The sequence below is a fragment of the Salvelinus sp. IW2-2015 genome, linkage group LG3, assembly GCF_002910315.2.
Source record: "Salvelinus sp. IW2-2015 linkage group LG3, ASM291031v2, whole genome shotgun sequence".
Classification (NCBI taxonomy): domain Eukaryota; kingdom Metazoa; phylum Chordata; class Actinopteri; order Salmoniformes; family Salmonidae; genus Salvelinus; species Salvelinus sp. IW2-2015.
The window spans coordinates 22,479,497-22,503,392 of record NC_036840.1 but is presented as its reverse complement, the minus strand read 5'-3'; the positions used below and the strand labels follow the sequence as shown (position 1 = coordinate 22,503,392).

The window sequence follows — 23,896 nt, the reverse complement described above, 5'->3', positions numbered from 1 at the left end:
ACTTTTGCWACCTTATCTGCAAGTTGCATTATGTGGACATGCAAAGTGATGTAATTCCTATTGGAATCCAGCCAGAGTTAGGATTTCCAACAATTAAAATTTTTATTCACCCGCAACCTGCATTCATAATGTCTGCCAGCGTTAGGAACAGTGTGAGGAGAATACCTAAGCCATTTAAACTGGAATGGCCATTTCAGTAAGTGGTGCTAAAAATCTAACTAAATGATTGGATTAGTTTAGAAACATTTATTTATCTTTGAGTAGCATACATTTAATCAATGAATCACCCAATGTACATGCAAAAACACGTATTAGAAACAGTTCCAAAAAAATCTACCTGCAGTAGAGCATGCTGGGGGTAAAAATGATTTGTTATAGTAACTTTAAAAAATAGAGTTGATGTGACTTCTCATTTAGTTGTGAGTCAGTACCACAAACATTTTAAGTAATAATGACTTTTCATTGACTTTGAGTTCAACTTATTAGAWGTATTTGAGTTAAAAATGCCTTGGGTTTTCATCAGCAATGAWGATCTTTGCCAATAGTTTTAACTTGGTCAGTGCTATACAGGATACTTGGGACATCCCTAACCATAATCCTTACCTTAACCAATTTAAACTTCAATGGCGTAGGGACGTCCCAAGGATTGCGGCTAGCACAGACTGTTTTAACTTGAGTTTAAATGAGGATAGCTGACATTGCTATTAGCTTACTCTCTAACACAGTTAATAACCAAAAAGTAGTTCACTTCTTGACATCATTACCTCTCCTGTTTTCTATATAGCTGTCCTGATGAATTTGGTGAGACCTTTACTTCCCGTGAGCTACTCAGGTTCTCTCAAAAGAGGCCTATTCCCCAGTAAATGTTAAATGACCATATATATATATATTTTTTTTAATGTGGGATTCTGTCGATTTTCTAGATGTTTCATTCTTATTCAGCTATTTCATTCATTGTTAAGGCACCTGGGCAAACAGTTGATATTTCAGAGTAGGTGTTTCTGCAAACGTCCTCATTTTGTTGTCATCGTTCTTTAAATGGTTTAGCCTTCTCGCCCTCTAGAAACCACGTGTAGAATTCTAGCTAATGTCATTGGCATTTGTATGAAGAGAGTGTGTGTGTGTGTGTGTGTGTGTGTGTGTGTGTGTGTTAACCAGGAAGCTCCTGTCTTATTCTCACATGGAACCTATTGTGAGGGCCCAAAAAGGGTTGAGGAGTGAATTGGAGCAAGAGAAATAGTTATTCATTCACTACACATTATCACATTAAGAGTCAATGCCTCTCTCATAGGAGATAGCAGTGCTAGTCCAGCTGAAATTGCATGGGCTTCTTTGCAACATATTACCTGATGTAAACAGATACTGGCAAAATCAGGATGGAGTAGTTCAGAACCAGAATGTCTTTCTAGACCAAGTGGGAGAGAAGGTGGGGAGTTGGTCAGGCCACCATGGTAACACCCCCCAATCCCCTCTCACCCATCGCCTCTTATTCATCCCCATAGTAATAGCCAAGCTCTGTTGCCCTGGAGACCACAGGGGATGGCAGGGAATGCAGTGTGTGTGCGTGCGTGCACAATCGGGAATATGAAAAGGCAGTGGCAAGCTCCTGTCAACTTGGTGAAACCCATTTTGTTGCTGTTAAATGGTGTGMATTTTCCATCTGAACTTACGTACGAGGAGTGAAATTGGGCTTGTACCKCAGGAGAGTATAAACGAGGTGAATAACCCCTAAAGTTATGCCACAACTTCATTGTGAGGCTTCTTCAGCTGCTATAACCCATCTCCCAAATATGGAAAATCCTTCCTTTTAATGTGTTTGTGTCTTGTGAGAGCAACCTAAAATGGGCTGTGAAATAATCCTCATTTATCAAATGAAAGCAAACTGCCAACTCAGACAGAGTGACTAGGCAATGCAAGCAAATTAAAATAGTTTTTTCCCACATTGCTGTTTTGAGTCATATATAAAAGATATCCCTTTGAGCGCTTCTTTTTTCCACAACCTGCCCTTTAGTCCTGTTGTGATCGCTTGTCTGTCTGATAGGACTAATTACATGGTAATAGTGTGACGGACATGTTAATAACACATTAATAAACAGTTTTCTATCTCCTCATGCGCCCCACCACCTCTCTCCCTCCCCCTCTCCCCCTTCCGTCAGGTCTGCCCCCCATCTCCTCCGGCCTCCAAGATAGATTCCTTCAGGAGTAAGGTTGAGCTCCTCCGCCTGCCTCTGGCCCTCTCATCCAAGTCCATCAGCCACCGCAAGAGTCAGCTGGGCGGAGCCGGGCAGCACGGCACGGGGGGAGGAGGTGCCCACAGGGGCAAACCCCGCCCACCGGCCTCTGACATGGACAACGAGTCACAGTACTCGGGCTACTCCTACAAGTCCTCACACTCCCGCAACTCTAGGAAGCACAGGTGGGTTACACGTGTACGACATAGATACTTATACTGTACATGTACTCACACTCACTCTCTTGTTTCTACACTCTCACTTGCGTAAACATGCATATCCTACGTCAGGGAAGCTGTGTATAACTTTGTTGATCTGGTTTGGTTAACCTCCCCCAAAAATAGAAACCATGACAATTACGGTTAACCCTTTTGTTTCTGTCTCTGTGTGTGATGTTCAGGGATAGGCGGGACAGGCACCGCTCCAAGAGCAGAGACGGCAGTAGTCGTGGAGACAAGTCAGTCACCATCCATGCCCCTGGAGAGCCTCTACTGGACACCGAGTCCACCCGCGGAGATGATCGGGTCAGAGTTCACTTCTTTCCTGCAGTACATCTCCCCTCACTTTCACACCCTGATCTTTGATTGGGGGTCAATACTTGGCTTTAGTTTCTCTCTGTCTACTCTGTCTCTTATCACTCGTCCTCTTGTKCTCTCCCATTTGTTCAGGTAATATTGCCTCTTCCCTATCACACCTCCCAACATATGCTCAAAGAAATCTCTCCCTCCCTCTCCCTACTCCAGGATGATAACTGGGGTGAGACCACCACTGTGCAGACTGGCACGTCAGAACACAGCGTCTCTAACGAGGACCTGACGCGCGTCTCCAAGGAGCTCGAGGAGTCCTCCCCGCTGGAATGCCGGCGTTTCCTGGGCCCAGGATTGGGCGCCGTCCTTGGCCTCTTCGCCCTGGTCACCCCCCTGGCTTTCCTGGCTCTGCCGCAGCTGCTGTGGCGCGAGGCCCTGGAGCCCTGTGGCACGCCCTGCGAGGGTCTCTACGTCTCCCTGGCCTTTAAGCTCCTGGTCCTCCTCATCTCCACCTGGGCTCTGTTCCTGCGCCCGCKGCGCGCTACCTTGCCTCGCTTCTACGTCTTCCGCTGCCTGCTACTGGCGCTCGTCTTCCTGTTCGTGGCGTCCTACTGGCTGTTCTATGGCGTGCGCGTGCTGGAGCCCCGGGAGAGGGACTACAGGGGTATCGTGGGGTATGCGGCGTCGCTGGTGGACGCGCTGCTTTTCATCCAGTACCTGGCCTTAGTGCTGCTGGAGGTCAGACATCTGCACCCTGCCTTCTGCCTCAAGGTGGTGCGCACCACTGACGGGGAAAGTCGCTTCTACAACGTGGGACATCTCAGGTGGGTCTTGGAGACGTGTGGTTGTGRTTTATGTCTGTAGTTTACATGCTGTTTTGTATAGAGATTAGGGAGTGGGTTTCTATTGTGTGGGGTTCTGTGTAAAGGTTGTTTAGGTGTTTGCTTGCATTTTTAGTAACCTAGTACTCTGGTTTCAGAGACTGTTATGATAACATTGTGGTTGGCCTGCGAATCTGTCAGTCGGAGATTAACCCGAAACCTGCATTACCTCATCAGTCAGTTTGTTTGGGCTATTTGCATACAAATCTCTTCATTTTATTTGTTTGAATCCCCATTAGCTTTTGCAGAGGCAGCAGCTACTCTTCCTAGGAACCACACAAAACATGACAAGTAACACAACACTGGTACGCTGATAGACAAGGACACTCACCCAAATGTAAAATACAAAGATATACAGCAAAACATATAATAATAATAATAATAATAATAATAACACGAACAAATCAACAAAACATTATAATAATACGAACGATACAAAAAAATATATAATGTGTGTGTCTGTGTATGTTTATTCCCCCTCCAAAATGTTTTGGTTGCACCAGGCTATTTGGATAGCAGTCATGCGTATGATCAAATGGGAGCGGTTGTGTCTGCTTCGCTAGTCATCTGGTTCCCACCTTAGTGTGTTTAAAGCAGCAAGGCCTGGGGTGCAACGATACCCCACCCAGCTGATCATCTAACATAGCTGCAGGACCACCTCGGGTTAAGTGCCTTGCTCAAGGGCACATCGCCAGATTTAAGATGCTGCCAAAGGGATAATGATGATGCTGCTACTGATGATGATTAGGACATATTCCATAGTGATGACATAGATTAATAAGGGTTCGTCCCTCCCTTGTTGTTCTCCAGTATTCAGAGGGCAGCAGTGTGGGTGCTGGACCAGTACTACAGTGATTTCCCGGTCTACAACCCTGCCCTCCTCAACCTGCCCAAGTCCATCCTCTCTAAGAAGAGTTCTGGCTTCAAAGTCTACACTCTGGGTGAAGGTAAGTCTCGAATGCTCTCCTTTCCGTCTCTCATCGTCTCGCCCCTCTTTTCCCCTCAGTCATTTTTCTCACCTCTGTCTTCTATGTGTTCTTTTATTGCAAAGAAATTGTAACATTAGATGTTTGTTGGTCATTTTTCTTTTTTGTGATTTTTCTTCCAGAGAACAACACTAACAACTCTACGGGTCAGTCCAGAGCGATGATCGCCGCAGCCGCCCGCAGGAGAGACAACTCCCACAACGAGTATTACTACGAGGAGGCAGAGATGGACCGCAGGGTCCGTAAGCGCAAGGCCAGGTYAGGAGGGGAGACGCACTGGGCTGGGTAGATTGTCAAAGAAAGAACATTTCAAACCATTTGTTGTAGAAAAACTGCTTTTGTGAAAAGTGAATTTTTTTTTTCTTCATTTGGTGAATTAAACAGTTCATAACTAATCAAGGGAACATCACAMATTTTTCAAACCCCAGGTATAGAAAGGCTGCCATTATTTTAAAAAAAAGTAGATATAAATATATATATTTTAGAATTTTTCATATTCTTTCTTTTTTTTACATTACAAAAACAAACYTATACATACGAACACCAAACAATGACTACATCTCATCCGCCTAGACATGCCTGCTCATATCCCCATCCCTAGTTCCTGCATTATTGTTTGCRACTTGGRCTTAAARGGTACCAATTTGTTTTTCTCCGTCGCCCATGCTATTTCAATAAGGCTGACATTARTTTAGCTCCTCTCGGGTTTAGCGCTTGTAATACAAATGCTATCCTGAAACAACACCTGCATACTCATAACGCGTTCCCTTTTCTCCTCCCAGGCTGGTGGTGGCGGTAGAGGAAGCCTTCACCCACATCAAGCGTCTCCAGGACGACGAGCCAGCCGCGTCGTCCCCCAAACACCCCCGCGAGGTGATGGACCCCCGGGAGGCAGCTCAGGCCATCTTCGCCCCCATGGCCCGGGCCATGCAGAAGTACCTGAGGACCACGCGCCAGCAGCCCTATCACAGCATGGAGAGCATTATCAACCACCTGCAGTTCTGTATCACGCACAACATGACACCCAAGGTGAGCCACCACTCCCTTAACATGATCACTACGCCCTCACAACATGATCACTACGCCCTCACAACATGATCACTACGCCCTCACAACATGATCACTATGCCCTCACAACGTGACCCTTACACCCTCACAACATGACCCCATACACACTCACAACATGACTCCTACGCCCTCACAACATGACCCCTAAGATGCCCATCAGACAGTAAGATGTGATTCATACACTCTTGATGTGACACCTATACTCTTTACATATGACCACTACGCCCTTAAATAGGACCCGTATACCCCAAATAACAGCCCATATAAGACACTATTCTTGACCGTAAAGGGATTGAAATAAGCATGATTCCCCTGATGAATAATATCTAGCCTACTTTACATTCCACTGAGAGAAATTGCTCACCACAAACACTAACTCCTAGCGGTTGCCCCACTATCGATATGACAAGACGTGGCTGGCTGTCTAACTGCTTTTCTGTGTGTTTCTCTCAGGCCTTCCTGGAGCGCTACCTTTCTCCAGGCCCCACGCTGCAGTACCAGCGGGAGAACGGTATGGGGCGCCAGTGGACCCTAGTGAGCGAGGAGCCGGTGACATCAGCCCTGAGTCAGGGTCTGGTCTTCTCCCTGCGACGTCTCGACTTCTCCCTGGTTGTCACGGTGACGCCCCTCCCCTTCCTCCACCTGGGGGAGGAGTTTATCGACCCCAAGAGCCACAAGTTTGTCATGAGGCTGCAGTCGGAGACCTCTGTGTAGAGAGGGAGAGAAAGTAGTGGATAAAGAGGGGGGAGAGAAGATGCGAGACAGGAAGAGAGAACTGCTTCAACTATGCTTCAACTTTCCTCAAAGCCCATCTCTCTGTGTTGACCTCTGTGTGAAAAAGGGAGAGAAGACGGCTCTCTTTCTCTTTTTTCACACAAAGCAGTGGAAATGTGGCTTCTGCTACCAAGGGCTGGAGGAGAGACCTCTGTGGCTATCCTGTTTTATTAACTGTGTGTGAATGTCTTTGTGTGTGTTACTGTGTMYGTCATTGGGACCTGTATGTTTCTCATTCCTTGACAGTAACTGGACCGCATTATTTGAAGTTGACATTACTACATTACTAACCAATGAACTGATAAAAGATGAAAGATAAATGTGAATAGGAAGACTTGATAAAAAWAAAAAAAAMAACTAGAAAAYTTATGRGCTTGCAAAAGTTGCAAATTAGCTACGACGTCAACCAATCAGGTGATTGGAATCACTGAATCGACAAATAAACTGACAGCTTCCTGACAGTGGAACCATTTTCATTGGACAAAATCTGACCCTGGTCTAAAGGAAGTGYGTTGTTCTAGGGACAGCTGATGAATGTTTAGTTGAAACACTGACCAGCTGATTTTCATAAGAAATTAAATGTTTGGGATATTTTTTGTGACGTTAATTAATGGATGTTATGTTGGGGACTTTTGATGTGTATTCCAGTGTRGGTTTTATAATGAAGAAGGAACAGATACAAAAAACWGACTGAACCTATTGGCATGTCATGATATGAGAGGTTGTTTTAGTTTTTCGTGCCAAATAAAGGTCCATATCAGATATAGGGCTGAGTCCCAATAWTATCTCATTTCTCCTGAAGTGTGCACTCATTTACTACTTCCCATCAAAAGCATTGCCTTGGTGYAGGCTAGGGCTAGTGGGAGTTTCCACCATATTTCTTATACCAGTCATCAAGTCAGTGAAGAAGTCATTTTTTGGAAGAAAGAGAGACAATTGGAACACAGCCATAGTCATGTGTACTGTTCTGAACATTTGACCATGCCTAAACACACAAACCAACATATTTGTTTTTATTAACCTGTACTTGAGTGTGCGGTTTAAGATATGWTTTGTTCGATTCAAGGCTCTGAGGTGAACATAAGTGTGACAGMCCTTATGGGTCCAGCACAAACAACGGTTCTTGTGCTCTTCGGCAGCTTAGAGCTGCTGTAGTCTGTCTCCTATGTTGTATACAAATGGTTTTATCTTTTTATATGTGTACCATATGTTTGAGACAATGGCAGCTTTGTTTTATTTTTTTCTACATAAGAACTGCATTTTATATTTTTTAGTATCACTTCATGTTGTAAATACATTTGTAGATTGCAGTTGTGATGTGAATGTTTTTCAAATTTCATCATTTTAGGACTAAATTGTTACGGCCTTTTAAAATAAAMGATCTCTCGTGATATGATGCTATGTGCCCTTCCCACCCCTGTCTCTCTCTGTCTCATATTTCAATTTATTGTAATATTGGAATGATAATTTATACTGTAGATGACTTTGACAAACTGTTTTTTGACAAGTATGTGAACAAAGCGGAAGCCAAACCACAAAGAAAAGAGGATGTAGCCTGTGCTTCACACTTGTRTCTAGAAGGCGGAAACAGTATCCATTTTGAAAGTCCCATTTCAATATGGCATGTGTAGTTATCGCTCTTCTTACAATCTTACCAGGTAGGCTGCTTACTTTTACATTTTGCTTGATTGCATTGAGGGTCTCTCTAAAAGTCTGTCATTGTTAATCCTTTGAAGTAATGAGTGACGAGAGAGGCAGGGTTGAGGTCAATTCTGTTTCAATCAAGTAAGTCAATTGAAATTACATTACAAGAATTTAAAGGAAATCCTCATTAAAAATGTACAGTTGAAGTCGGAAGTTTACATACACTTAGGTTGGAGTCATTAAAACTCGTTTTTCAACTTCTCCACAACTTTCTTGTTATCAAACTATATTGTTGGCAAGTCGGTTAGCTCATCTACTTTGTGCATGACACAAGTCATTTTTCCAACAATTGTTTACAGACAGATTATTTCACTTATAATTCACTATCACAATTTCAGTGGGTCAGAAGTTTACTTACACTAAGTTGACTACCTTTAAACAGCTTGGAAAATTCCAGAAAATGATGTCATGGCTTTTCTGATAGACTAATTTACGTAATTTGAGTCAGTGCCTCTTTGCTTGACATCATGGGAAAGTCAGAAGAAAACCACAAGACCTCCACAAAATTGTAGACCTCCACAAGTATGGTTCATCCTTGGGAGCAATTTCCAAACGCCTGATAGTACCACGTTCATCTATACAAAAAATAGTATGCAAGTATAAACACCATGTGACCACGCAGCCGTCATACTGCTCAGGAAGGAGACGTGTTCTCTCTCCTAGGAGATTGAATGTCCACCTCCCTTGTGTGCAAAAAGTGCAAATCAATCCCAGAACAACAGCAAAGGACCTTGTGAAGATGCTGGAGGAAACAGGTACAAAAAGTATCTACAGTAAAACGAGTCCTATATTGACATAACCTGAAAGGCCGCTCAGCAAGGAAGAAGCCACTGCTCCAAAACCACCATCACAAAGCCAGACGACGGTTTGCAACTGCACATGGGGACAAAGATTGTACTTTTTGGAGAAATGTCCTCTGGTCTGATGAAACAAAAATAGAACTGTTTGGCCATAATGACCATCGTTATGTTTGGAGGAAAAAGGGGGAGGCTTGCAAGCCGAAGAACACCATCCCAACCGTGAAGCACGGGTGGCAGCATCATGTTGTGGGGGTGCTTTGCTGCAGGAGGGACTGGTGCACTTCACAAACTAGATGGCTTCATGAGGATGGAAAATTATGTGGATATATTGAAGCAACATCTCAAGACATCAGTCAGGAAGTTAAAGCTTGGTCGCAAATGGGTCTTCCAAATGGACAATGACCCCAACCATATTTCCAAAGTTGTGCAAAATGGCCTAAGGACAACAAAGTCAAGGTATTGGAGTGGCCATCACAAAGCCCTGACCTCAATCCTATTGAACGTTTGTGGGCAGAACTGAAAAGCGTGTGCAAGGAATGAGGCCTACAAACCTGACTCAGTTACACCAGCTCTGTCGGAGGAAGGGCCAAAATTCACCCAACTTATTGTGGGAATCTTGTGGGAAGGCTACCTGAAACGTTTGACCCAAGTTAAAACATTTATTAAAGGCAATGCTACCAAATACTAATTGAGTGTATGTAAACTTCTGACCCACTGGGAATGTGATGAAAGAAATGGGAATGTGAAGCTGAAATAAATTCATTCTCTCTACTATTATTCTGACATTTCACGTTCTTAAAATAAAGAGGTGATCCTAACTGACCTAAAACAGGGAATTAATAGGATTAAATGTCAGAAATTGTGAAAAACTTAGTTTAAATGTATTTGGCTAAGGTGTATGTAAACTTCTGACTTCAACTGTATGTACATTTTCCATTCTTGAATTAAATCATCTGAATAAAATGGGACTGACCCCAAACCCTGATAAAGGCTATGATGTCACCTTTATCAATTTGCTTTTTGAACTCTACTGGTGTACCGAAGATCAAGGTATACGTAACCTTTCATCAGTCCATATCACATCTAGTATGAAGTAGTTTAGGCTAWTTTGACCACTTTTGATACAATTTGTTTCAGGTTAAGATTTCAAACCTCCATTGATACGTATTGCCTACATCTTGACCCATGACCCATGACCGAAATAGAAAACAGAAACGGAAAGCAAATTCTAAATTGTCCTAAATTATATACTATCTCATTAAAATGACAGCTATCACAAATCCAGTTATTTATTTCAACTGAATAATAATTTATGTTTATACTCTCAGAATATTGAAGCAATTGATGATGATAATGATGATGATGATCTCTGTTATTACCATAAGGATACATATTTGAATTCTGTTCTATCTAATTCTGTGTATATTACTATACATGATATCACCACCATCAGGACAATCATTCCATTCCATTATGTTTCAGTGGTGATGGGAGGTACCACTGGTTACCTGGGAGATTCTGTCACCTTGTCTTCTGGAGCCAACTCATCCTGGATCTTGWTCAAGATAGAGTGGTCTATATTCAGCAACAACACCTGGATTGCAACGTACAGGAAAGAACCACAGACTTTCAGAATAGACCGTTTCTGGCAGTTTCTGGGTCGTCTAAGACTCAACATCTCCTCCGGGGACTTAGAGATAAGAGATGTGAGGATAGGGGATGCCCTGGTTTACTCGGTTCTCCTTCAAGACATTAAGGGAGAGCAGCATAACGTACGTGTCCAGCTCACTGTGACAGGTAAGGCTCTCAATCACAACAATGTACCCGTATTAAAGGTGCACTCTGTAGGACTTCGATAAGATTTGCCGGCGCAAGTGAGCCCAGAACCCAAGGGTCCCAAAATGGCAATTGAATGCAAGCTTCACCCCCCCAAAAATGTATTGTTAAACATTTCTAGTCTGTCTATCTATGGGTAACAGGGTTGACGTGTTATGCTCGACCCACTCAGTTTTCCACCACAAAACACCAGAAAAAGGCCAAAAAGAGTAGAACCAGCTCGCCTGCTTTTACATTATGATTTCAATATTAGATGTTCAATGTTTCTMTCGAAAAAATATGAATAGTTTCACAWTATTAAAACGAAAGTTCAGTTCACGTAACAGGGTTGACCTTAACATGAGGGACAGACGTTTCATGTGATAAGATGAATCACTAATCATATGAAATTAATAATAATCTTCAGAAATAAAATTTGTTAAAGCAACAAAATAACTAGGGCTTTACAATGATGGTGAACACTTTTGGGGTTGGGGTTAATTATGTTGAAATCTATCTAGAAATCACAGAGTGCCCAGAGGGACGTGTCAAAATTCAGAATTTTGGCACTTTCTCACAGATTTATTGCATTTTTTATGAGGTCTTATTCTTATAAAAGGCTTTTYAAACAAAATATTTGCGCACAATTTCTAATTKAAATATCAAAGGGATGCAAAAGGTACTCATTTGGTGGAACAACTCTACTGTATTCATATTGTATTCCCAGTTTTGTTTCTGGAAAATGTGTTTTCTATTCACGAGAGCTTCCTGTATTTCTGTTCAAATGTCCAGAGCGTCTCAGCAAGCCCAGCGTCCGTAAGGTCTTCAGCATGTTGAAGGACAGCCATTGTGTGATGGCTCTTCAGTGCTCTTCTTCAGTGAAGGACACCCACCTCTCCTGGGAACCAGAGGCTGCGTTTGAGGATGCCTTCTGGAGGGGGAATCCCAACACCAACGTCTCTGTCGTCTGGACGTCTTACAGCCCCAACAGAAATGCCACCTTCAACTGTACTGCCAGCAATGGGCTCTCTAAAGCCTTTCGGGTTGTGACGGAGAGATGCCAAGGTACGGTCACTTCTAGGGCCAGGATTCTTTCCCGGAACACATGATCTGACCAGAAAAACAGTGGTGAATTCATCAATCTATGGGCAGGGAGTTCTTACACTGGTCAAGCTTTCTGCTGTTTTTTTTGAGAACAGTGTTTGTCTTACAGTGAGGTCCCAAAGTAATTGGACAATGACACATTTGTGTTGTTTTGGCTCTGTACCTAGCACTTTAGATTTGAGTTAAAGTGCAGACTGTCAGCTTCAATTTGAGGTGAACTGTTTAGAAATTGCAACACTTTTGTACTAGTCCCCCATTTCAGGGAACCAAAAGTATTTGAAACAAATTCACATGTGTGTATTAAAGTAGTCGAAAGTTTAGTAATTGGTCTCATATTCCTAGCACGCAATGACTTCATCAAGCTCGTGGACTCTACAAACTTGTAGTTTGTTTTGGTTGTTTCAGATTATTTTGTGCCAATAGAAATTAATGGTAAATAATGTATTGTATCATTTTGGAGTCACTTTTAGTGTAAAAAAAAAAAAGTAGTGGGTGTGGTCAATGGCACAGCTTTAGAGGGCTCTCCTCATACCAAAAACTTTTCAATTTTATAGCAAATTTCCTGCAATTATCACATTTTTGCCATGGGTTACGCCTTGTTCTAATGCTATCTGAGTGACTAAACATTATAGCAAAATCAATGGTGCCCCATGCCATGACATTTTTGGAATTTCAGATTTCAGAATTTTTATTTTGGTGATTGTTAATTCTCAAAGATTATGTTATTTAAAAATATTTTGCCCCCATTATCTTTTCTACATACTTTATATCCGGTTTGAGTCGTTTAAGTTTACACTGAAAAAGCTTGATGTAGTCATTGCGTGCTAGGAATATGGGTCCAAATACTAATCTTTTGACTACTTTACAACACAAAATTGTCACTTTCCAAATATTTTTGGACCTGACTGTATTTCTGTTCTCTCCCTCTCTCTCAGAGCCCGACTGGTGGGAGAGACCCGCATCCCTGGAATAGGTTTTGTAATGTTGCTCTTAGGAATTGTGTTTTGATGTGTTTTAACATATATATTTTTAGAGGGAAAAATGTTCCCCGTACCAATTTTGTAAACTTTGTTTTCATGTGCATGATGACTTGCTTAAAATTGATGTAAAAAAAAATCCGCTGCAGCTGATTTGCTTGATCCTTTCTTGCTGCATCTTTCTGCTCCCCTGATTGCGGAGTAATTGCGCAGTTTTTTAATCTGCCAAAATTATCGCATCACACCTATCTCGAAAGAGGTCTTGCCAAGCAAAAATGTTAGAGATATCATCAAATGTCACTACGATCTTCAAGCTACGAGATGCATTCCAAGCTACGAGATGCATTCCAAGCTACGAGATGCATTCCCAGCTACGAGATGCATTCCGAGCTACGAGATGCAAGTGTCCCAGTTTGGCTGGGTCATAGCACCATCTCAGCTGCAACCTTGGTGTTGAAGGAATACTTCGGGATTTTGGCAATGAGCCCTTTATCTACTCCCCAGAGTCAATTTTAGGTCCTGTACTTTTTTACTGTCTGTATAAACAATGTTGGTTTATTAGCTTTTTTTTTTAACATACACCTGTATGCAGATGACACTGTTGTTGGTTATGGCCTATTGCCCCAACGGTTGACCAGGCTCTTTTGGAGTTTCAATTTGTCCTTCATTGCTTTGTAGAAAGCCTTTGCAAACATCCTTTCTGAATTTAACAMTAATCCAAGAAGTAATCATTTTGTTTTTCAAAAGTATCTGTAARCTGATTACACTATTTTTGGTGGAAACGAAATGGTTTCAGTTACTGTTTTTTTTTTTGTAATCAGATTACATGCAACTGATTACACGTAATCAGTTACTCCCCAACCCTGGTATCATAATCACGCGTAATTACGGGCGATAGATTCAATATGCGTCACTGCATTCTGTATCAGAAAGTAGGCTGGCCCTCTTTGAAGTTTTGTAGATCGATGCATTGCACTCTTTTTGCTTATAAATACCTCCTGTATAAACCTCCGCCGTACTTACTGTACTTCATTGTTAACTTACAGATGTACGAGATACCAGACCCGGTCTCGGGGATGGCTAACTCTGGAGATCCCTTCGATCTCCAATGAGTTAGGTAAATCTGATTTTAGTTATCTTGAACTTTACTTGTGGAAAGYTCTCCAAGGCTCTCTAAAGTTGGATAAATTGGGGCCTCTAGGGCAATTCAAAAGGCTGATTGAGGACCTTTTTACTGAAGAATGTATTTGTTTTCTATGACTGTGTTTAGCTTTTTGTATATTGATGTGTGCACTATGTATATGGATGTGCTTATGAACTGTATATTGATGTGTATACAGGGTTCATCTTTAAAATAGACTTTGGTCTTAGCATGACTCCCTGTTCAAATAAATCTGAATTATTATTTATATTTTTTGGTAATCAACAATTAAAGGTATTAGGATTGCTGCTATTCCAATATAGTCCTGCTTACACCAGCCTCTCTACTAAATATATTTATAACTAACCCAAGATAGTTAATCTGTGCCATTTACAGTGGACATTTTGGAAAATGTATTCAAAATAAAAACTGAATACTTTGTTGAAGCACGTTTGGCCACGATTACAGCCTCGAATCCTCTTGCGTATGATGCTACAAGCTTGGCACACCTGTATTTGGGGAGTTTGGCACACCTGTATTTGGGGAGTTTGGCACACCTGTATTTGGGGAGTTTCTCCCATTCTTCTCTGTAGATCCTCTCAAGCTCTGTCAGGTTGGATGGGGAGCATCGCTGTACAGCTATTTTCATGTCTCGCCAGAGATGTTTGATCGGGTTCAAGTCCGGGCTCTGGCTGAGCCACTCAAGGACATTCAGAAACTTGTCCCAAAGCCACTCCTGCGTTGTCTTGTCTGTGTGCTTCGGGTCGTTGTCCTGTTGGAAGGTGAACCTTCACCCCAGTCTGAGGTCCTGAGCGCTCTGGAGCAGGTTTTCATAAAGGTTCTCTCTGTACTTTGGTCCGTTCATCTTTCCCTTGATCCTGACTAGTCTCCCAGTCCCTGCCGCTTCAAAACATCTCCACAGCATGATGCTGCCACCAACATGCTTCACCATAGGGAAGGTGCCAGGTTTCCTCCAGATGTGATACTTGGCATTCAGGCCACAGAGTTCAATCTTGGTTTCATCAGACCAGAGAATATTGCCATAATTGGTAACAATATAAAGATATTGAAGCACATTTGATTACTACGCTAGTTGTTCTTGAATAAGAAAATGTTATGTGTAGGGTTCCCATAGTTTAATCCAGTAAAATTACTTTCTGTAGTACCTCTTTCATACCTTATGCTACCTGTCACCCAGTCATTTATGATGCAGACTTATCAACTTATCTAAGACAGTAAATGTCTTATATGCCTATCATGTAAACATTTCATGCAAACAATAATGCTGAGCGATTAACCAAAATGTTTGCTCTTTTTTGTTTTTTAAACAACTAATTTACCAAATTTCTGTTACATTTTTTGAATTTAATCAAGTTTATTTTATATAGCCCTTCGTACATCAGCTAATATCTCGAAGTGCTGTACAGAAACCCAGCCTAAAACCCCAAACAGCAAGCAATGCAGGTGTAGAAGCACGGTGGCTAGGAAAAACTCCCTAGAAAGGCCAAAACCTAGGAAGAAACCTAGAGAGGAACCATAATTCCATTTTGTACAGGGTTTTTTCAGTTTCTGTAGAGATAAATCAGATCAAGCCCGAACTGTGCGATGTAGTAAAGAGTTTTAATTTCCAACAGGCCAATATTCTACATATTTTACCACAGAAAATGGTGTAATTAAATACAATGACCCTAATCCATTGCGCGCCTTGCTTGTCCAGTCTGTGTGGAGCAGACACGGAGTCCTCGTCGACGAGGCAGAGAACGGATGAGAGGGGTAAAAAGCACTTGCTTTGCAAGGTATCTCTACCTGAAAATACATGATCTAGTTGATTGATAGTGGGAAATCAGCATTCATAGAAGTATGCATTATTTACTTAGAAGAATTTATAAAATAGGGATTTTGTCAGAAGCATAGGCAGCAGCACTATACAGATGAGATGATGACTTGAACTGCACCAACAGTGCAGTTCAAAAAGAGTTAAGAAATATTGACCAAATAAACTAAAGTAAAAAATTATAAAAAGTAACACAATAAAATAACAATAACGAGGCTATATACAGGGGGTACCGACATATACAGGGGCTAAGTGGGGTGAAGTGACTATGCATAGATAAACAGCGAGTAGCAGCAGTGTACAAAACAAATTGGGGGGTCAATGTAAATAGTCTGGTGGCCATTTAATTAATTGTTCAGGAGTCTTATGGCTTGGGGGTAGAAGCTGTTAAGGAGCCTTTTGGTCCTAGACCTGGCACTCCGGTACAGCTTGCTATGCGGTAGCAGAGAAAGCAGTCTATGACTTGGGTGACTGAAGTCTCTGATAATTTTATGGGCTTTCCTCTGTCACCGCCTAGTATATAGGTCCTGGATGGCAGGAAGCTTGGCCCCAGTGATGTACTGGGCCGTACGCACTACCCTCTGTGGCACCTTATGGTCAGATGTCGAGCAGTTGCCATACCAGGCGGTGATGCAACCGGCCAGGATGCTCTCGATGGTGCAGCTGAACTTTTTGAGGATCTGGGGACCCATGCCAAGTCTTTTCAGTCTCTTGAGGGGGAAAAGGTTTTGTCATGCCCTCTTCATGACAGTCTTGGTGTGTTTGGACCATGATAGTTCGTTGGTGATGTGGACACCAAGGAACTTGAAACTCTCATCCCGCTCCACTACAGCCCCATTGATGTTAATGGGGGCCTGTTCGTCCCGCCTTCTACTGAAGTCCACGATCAGCTACTTTGTCTTGCTTACTTTGAGGGGGGAGGTTGTTGTCCTGGCACCACACGGCCAGTTCTCTGACCTCCTCCCTATAGGCTGTCTCCTCGTTGTTGGTGATCAGGCCTACCACTGTTGTGTCGTCAGCAAACTTAACGATGGTGTTGGAGTCATGTTTGGCCATGCAGTCGTGGGTGAACAGGGAGTGCAGGTGGGGACTAAGTACATACCCCTGAGGGGCCCCAGTTTTGAGGATCAGCGTGGCAGATATGTTGTTGCCTACCCTTACCACCTAGGGGTGGCCCGTCAGAGAGTCCAGGATCCAGTTGCAGAGGGAGGTGTTTAGTCCCAGGGTCCTTAGCTTAGTGATGAGCTTCATGGACACTATGGTGTTGAATGCTGAGCTGTAGTCAATGAACAGCATTCTCACATAGGTGTTCCTTTTGTCCAGGTGGGAAAGGGCAGTGTGGAGTGCGATTGAGATTGAAGCATCTGTGGATCTGTTGGGGCGGTATGGATTTGGAGTTGGTCTAGGGTCTCCGGGAGGATGCTGTAGATTATGAGACATGACCAGCCTTTATAAGCACTTCATGGCTACCGGCGTGAGTGCTACGGGGCGGTAATCATTTAGGCAGGTTACCTTTGCTTCCTTGGGCACAGAGACTATGGTAGTCTGCTTGAAACATGTAGGTATTACAGACTCGGTCAGAATATGTCACTGAAGACACTTGCCAGTTGGTCCGCACATACTTTGAGTACACGTCCTGGTAATCCGTCTGGCCCCACGGTTTTGTGAATGTTGACCTGTTTAAAGGTCTTGCTCACATCGGCTACCGAGAGCGTTATCACACAGTCATCCAGAACAGCTGGTGCTCTCGTGCATGATTCAGTGTTGCTTGCCTCGAAGAGAGTATGAAAGGCATTTACCGTTGAAGTCGGAAGTTTACATACACTTAGGTCGGAGTCATTAAAACTCATTTTTCAACCACTCAACCAAATTTATTTTTAATTTATTAACAAACTATAGTTTTGGCATGACACAAGTAATTTTCCCAACAATTGCCCTGGAGGGCAGGGGAGAGCTTTGTATGTATCTCTGTGTGTGGAGTAAAGATGGTCTAGAATATTTTTTCCTCTGGTTGCTCATGTGACATGCTGGTAAAAATGTGGTAAAACTGATTTAAGTTTGCCTGCATTAAAGTCCACGGTCACTAGAAGTGTCGCTTATGGATGAGCATTTTCTTGTTTGCTTATGGCCTTATAGAGTTGATTGAGTGAGGTTTTAGTGCCAGCATCGGTCTGTGGTGGTAAATAGACGGCTACGAATAGTATAGATGAGAACTCTCTTGGTAGATGGTGTGGCCTACAGCTTATCATGAGGTACTCTACCTCAGGCGAGCGATACTTTGAAACATGAGACTTCTTTAATATTATACATCACACACGAGCTGTTATAGACACACCCCCCGATCCCTCATTTTACCAGACGTAGCTTGGAATAAAACAATAGCCATCAAATTAAAGAAATGTAATTTACACAACATCTGAAATATTTTATTAAAATAATGTGAATAAATGATGGTTAATAAGTGCTAAGCATTAATGGGCAGTCACTACCATCATGGGACTGTTGTTAATTGTTTTATTCTGTGTTGTTACAGCATTCAAACCACATAATGCATAGTCATAGTGCATTTAATTTATATAAAAAATAATCATAACCGAAACAGAAAACGTGATACTTTTTTTGTAATCGAACCGAAACCGAACCAACCTCATAAAGCACTAATCGCTCAGCACTAGCAAACAAACACTTCTTACTTGTTCTTGATCAAATACAAAACTTCCAATCAATCATTCACTGGTGTGTCATCACTATAATTTCCGTTCCGACATTAAATGTATCCATTACAGTGCCATTCTATACTGTCAAAGTACAGTTCTAGGTCATTGTACATAACATACTGTATGTAGGTCACAGTGGCTTTTGGTGACGCTTAAGATTAGGGAGGCCAATGTTTTGTATGAACATGGCCTTATTTCTATTACAGCGTATTGGATGACTGTCATTCATATTCCATCCACCCAGCTCAATGTAACAGCGATAGGTTTGAGCAACTACATGATGCTCAAATGATGCTCCTATACCCATCATGAGGTTGCTACAACCACCGCTCTGAGACCTACCGCTGTTGCCTCAATGATTTGTTCCTCCGTCCACAACAGCCTTTAGCAGGCACACGAATGTCAGAATTGGAGGCTTCTTGAAGACTAAAACAAGCTAGCTGGCTGGTAAATTACGCTTTTCCCAAAAGCCTGTTGGCAAAACCGCTAATACACCGCCCCCCTCGCACAAAGGCTTGAAATGCTTCAAGTTGCTCCTATTTGAATTAAATCCTTAAGTTGGTCGTTACTATGTGGCAGTGTCATCTCTCTATTTCTTTTTCAGAAAGCTCTGAAAGCGCTGTTTTCCCTACAGTTTTAGTGAACTAGGCTAGCTAACCAACTAGCATAATTTTAGTATGGCTTGTTTACCTCTCTACTGCGGTTTAGCAAATTGACAAGGAAACATGGGGGGGGGGCGTTGTGCATGCAAATAGTGTGCATTTGAGAACCAATCAAAAAGTTGCTAAAAATTTGTGCAGCTTTTTCAAGACGGAGTTTCCAGGCCAGTAAGTCACAGGTTGCTGCGGAGTCACATGGGTCACACATCAGCCAGGCTAACCAATCTGTCCTCTAAACACATTTAAATGTTGGTGCACTACTACCACATATCAGTTTAATTGGTACAGCACTCTCAACAAATGTAGCCTCTTACAAGACACGCCTCAAAATATATTAATGAGCCAGAAACAACAATACCATGCACCCACTAGTGGCCAAAATGTTTTTGGTTGCTCCAAAAATACAGTAGGGTACTGTATTCTTTTTACCCCTTTTTCATGATATCCAATTGGTAGTTATAGTCCTGTCCCATCGTTGCAACTCCTGTACGGACTTGGGTGAGGCAATGGTCAAGAGCCATGTGTCCTCCAAAACACGACCCCGCCAAGGCACACTGCTCGATTAACCCAGAAGCCAGCCACAACATTGTGTTGGAGGAAACATCGTACAGCTGGCGACCATAGTCAGCATGCATGCACCTGGCCCGCCACAAGGAGTCACTAGAGCACGATGGGACAAGAACATCCCGGCCGGCCAAACCCTACCCTAACCCGGACGACGCTGGGCGCCAATTGTGCACCCCATCATGGGTCTCCCGGCACAGCCTGGGATCAAACCAGGGTCTGTAGTGACACCACTAGCATTGCGATGCAGTGCCTTAGACCGCTGCATCACTCGGGAAGCCCAGGGTACTGTATTTTGTGGGGTGGAATTACAGTACCATTTGAAATACAGTACTTCTTTAAAGTAATGTGCTGTTAAACCAACGTTTCATTGGCATTTATGGTATCATTTACCAGTTACACCTAAAATCACCCAAAGAGCAGTGTGATTTATGGAAATTTACTGTAAATAATTAATACGGTACATTGCTGTTATTTTATTGTATAATACTGAAAAAAACACACATTTTTAACAGTGCCGCTATAGATAGAAAGAAACGTTGCACGAGTAATATGGGTCAAATATTTTTGAAACAAGCCGTTTTCTCTGCATAACGGTCACAAGTCTGCACTCAGTTTATTCACTATGGCACCCAGAGGCTACAGTACAGCAAAGCCTGGTTTTGAGTAGCTCAGTTGGTAGAGCATGGTGCTTGCAACGCCAGGATGTGGATTTGATTCCCTCGGGGGACTAATATGATATGAAAATGAATGCATTCACTACTGTAAGTTGCTCTGCATAAGAGAGTCTGATAAAATGTAAGATGTACCACAATTATTATCTGGGTGATTTTTTTGTTTTTTTGTTTACGAGAATAGTCTGACCTGACAGAATGAAACTTAACATTATAATAAAAAATGTTCACCCCTTTTTCATGGTATCCAATTGGTAGTAGTCTTGTCTCATCGCTGCAACTCCCATACAGACTCGGGAGAGGCGAAGGTCAAGAGCCATGCGTCCTCTGAAACACAACCCAACTAAGCCGCACTGCTTCTTGACACAATACCCATCCAACCTGGAAGCCAGCTGCACCAATGTGTCAGAGGAAACACTGTACACCTGGCGACCATGTCAGCATGCACTGCACTCGGCCCGCCACAGGAGTTGCTAGTGCACGATGAGACAAGGATATCCCTGCCGGCCAAACCCTCCCTAACCCGGACTACACTGGGCGAATTGTGCGCCGTCCCATGGGCCTCCCGGTCACAGTCGGCTGCGACAGAGCCTGGACTCGAACCCAGAGTGGCACAGCTAGCACTGCAATGCTTATAAAGAATTCATGCTGTCGATAATTATTTACATTGTGCAATCGACAGCATGAATTCTTTAAAACATTCAAGGTACACTACCAGTCAGAAGTTTGGACACACCTACTCATTCCAGGGTTTTTCTTTATTTGAACTATTTTCTACATTGTAGAATAATAGTGAAGACGTCAAAACTATGAAATAACACATATGGAATCATGTAGTAACCCAAGCATTTTTCAAAATATATTTTCTATTTGAGATTCTTCAATGTAGCCATCCTTTGTCTTGATGACAGCTTTGCACACTCTTGGCATTCTCTCAACCAGCTTCACCTGGAATGCTTTTCCAACAGTCTTGAAGGAGTTCCCACATATGCTAAGCACTTGTTGGCTGCTTTTCCTTTACTCTGTGATTCAACTCATCCCAAACCATCTCAATTGGGTTGAGGTCGGGGGATTGTGGAGGCCAGGTCATCTGATGCAGCACCATCACTCTCCTTCTTGGTCAAATAGACCTTACACAGCCTGGAGGTGTGTTTTGGGTCATTTTCCTGTTGAAAAACAAATGATTGTCCCACTAAGCGTAAACCAGATGGGATGGTGTATCGCTGCAGAATGCTGTGGTAGCCATTCTGGTTGTGTCCCTTGAATTCTAAATAAAACACTGACAGTGTCACCCGCAACGCACCCCCACACCATCACACCTCGTACTCCATGCTTCACGGTGGGAACCACACATGCAGAGATCATCCATTCACCTACTCTGCATCTCACAAAGACATGGCGGTTGGAACCAAAAAACGCAAATTTGAACTCATCAGACAATATTTCCACCGGTCTAATGTCCAATGCTCGTGTTTCTTGGCACAAGCAAGTCTCTTCTTCATATTGGTGTCCTTTAGTAGTGGTTTCTATGCAGCAATTCGACCATGATGGCCTGATTCACGCAGTCTCCTCTGAACAGTTGATGTTGAGATGTGTCTGTTACTTGAACTCTGTGAAGCATTTATTTGGGGTGCAATCTGAGGTGCAGTTAACTCTATGAACTTATCCTCTGCAGAAGAGGTAACTCTGGGTCTTCCTTTCCTGTGGCGGTCCTCATGAGAGCCAGTTTCATCATAGTGTTTCAGGGTTTTTGCGACTGCACTTGAAGAAACTTTAAAATTTCTTGACATTTTTGATTGACCTTCATGTCTTAAAGAAATGATGGACTGTCGTTTATCTTTGCTTAGTTGAGCTGTTCTTGCCATAATATGGACTTGGTTGATTGGTTGACTTGATTTGTTTAACACTTTTTTGGTTACTGCTTGATTCCATATGTGTTATTTCATAGTTTTGATGTCTTCACTATTATTCTACAATGTAGAAAATAGTAAACATAAAGAAAAACCCTTGAATGAGTAGGTGTGTCTAAACGTTTGCCTGGTACTGTATATCATGTTGAATTGATGTGAATGTGTCTTAAGATGAGGTATTTAAAATGTTTTATTAAAAGGAAAATGTACAACTATTTACTCAATACAATACAACTTAATCAAACAAGTTATGTAAGCCTGAATCTCTTCAAAATAAAAGGTTATATCTATCTATCTACTCTARGATCAACAAAGGGAAAATATTGAATAATGAAAAAGTAGGAAAAAAACATTCTGCAATGTGCAGGTCATAATGAAATTAAACAGTAACATCTTAATAACCATTAGGTGCGTGCTTACATTTGTCCTATTTCAATCATTTAAAAGTGTGTATTTTACAAATGTGAAATGTGTTTTTCTTGTATATACCACTCCCCCTGAGAGTGGGGTCACAGCCAAGGATCAGCCATTATTGACAGGGACCCTGGAGCAATTGGGGTTAAGTGCCTTTCTGAAGGGCACATCAACAAATCTTTCACTTAGTCATTTGGGGATTCAAACCAGCAACCATTAGGTTACTGGCCCAACACTTTTCACCGCTAGTCTACTCTTCTACGCCTATATACAAAATGTACATGTATATATGATGCAGAGCACGTGTCAAACTCATTCCACGGAGGGCCGAGTGTCTGTGYGTTTTCACTCCAGTCTTGTACTTGATTGATGAATTAATGTCAGTAGTTAAGGAACTCCCCCCGCACCTGGTTGTCTAGGTCTTAATTGAAAGGGAAAACCTGCAGACACTCTACCCTCCGTGGAATGAGTTCGACACCCCGGATGCAGACGGTTCTACAGTATATCTATGGAAGCCCAGCCTATGACCACATCCTGTTCAGCCTAGAGAACTTCCTGTTCAACTTACAGCACTTCCTGGTAGGGAGAAGAGGGGTGTCCAAATGTGATATTGTCATACACAGTCTGCGGCAAAATGTGACAGACAACCGAAAATGAACCATTTCAGCATCATGAAAGGTGGCCCATTTCCAAACTAGACCACAGTAGTGGTATTTTAGAAATGGTATTTTCTAGTTATAGTCTTGCAAAGTTAGTTTCATAATTTTTTTAACTGAAGCATTCATTGGCATTCATCTCTAGTCTCCCCTCAAACTGGGATACAGGTGAATATACAACTTCTGAGTTGAAATATCCTTTCCTCTATACTTTCACTGCTTTATGGTGACGTTTTGCCCCTCTGAGCCTGCAGGGATCTCCACGGAGTCCCCTACTGTCTTGTGGAACGACAGGTATGAAGAAACTACCACAACGGAAACACAAAAACGTACATTGGCATTCTGACATCAATCAACGTTTTTTATATTACAGTGCACTTACCACTGTGTAATTATTCATGTAAGTATGGTGTAGCAAGTATTGTAATTACTCATTGTTACACTGTAATACTTGTTACTG

The 23,896-nt window shown here is 42.4% G+C and overlaps 2 protein-coding genes across 2 annotated transcripts; both read left to right on the top strand.

The window, feature by feature from the left end:
* Positions 1 to 2,157: 2,157 nt before the first annotated feature.
* LOC111952673 (vang-like protein 2) lies at positions 2,158 to 7,881 on the top strand. Its single transcript, XM_023971568.3, has 7 exons — positions 2,158 to 2,416; positions 2,632 to 2,755; positions 2,975 to 3,582; positions 4,450 to 4,586; positions 4,748 to 4,883; positions 5,408 to 5,654; positions 6,147 to 7,881. Exons 1-7 carry the CDS (start codon positions 2,346 to 2,348, stop codon positions 6,405 to 6,407), a joined length of 1,584 nt encoding a protein of 527 aa, XP_023827336.1. The 5' UTR covers positions 2,158 to 2,345; the 3' UTR covers positions 6,408 to 7,881.
* Positions 7,882 to 7,945: 64 nt separating this feature from the next.
* LOC111952684 (SLAM family member 8-like) lies at positions 7,946 to 13,069 on the top strand. Its single transcript, XM_070435306.1, has 4 exons — positions 7,946 to 8,125; positions 10,454 to 10,768; positions 11,579 to 11,860; positions 12,834 to 13,069. The coding sequence occupies exons 1-4, from the start codon at positions 8,086 to 8,088 to the stop codon at positions 12,896 to 12,898; spliced, it is 702 nt and encodes a 233-aa protein (XP_070291407.1). The 5' UTR covers positions 7,946 to 8,085; the 3' UTR covers positions 12,899 to 13,069.
* The last annotated feature ends 10,827 nt before the right edge of the window (positions 13,070 to 23,896 follow it).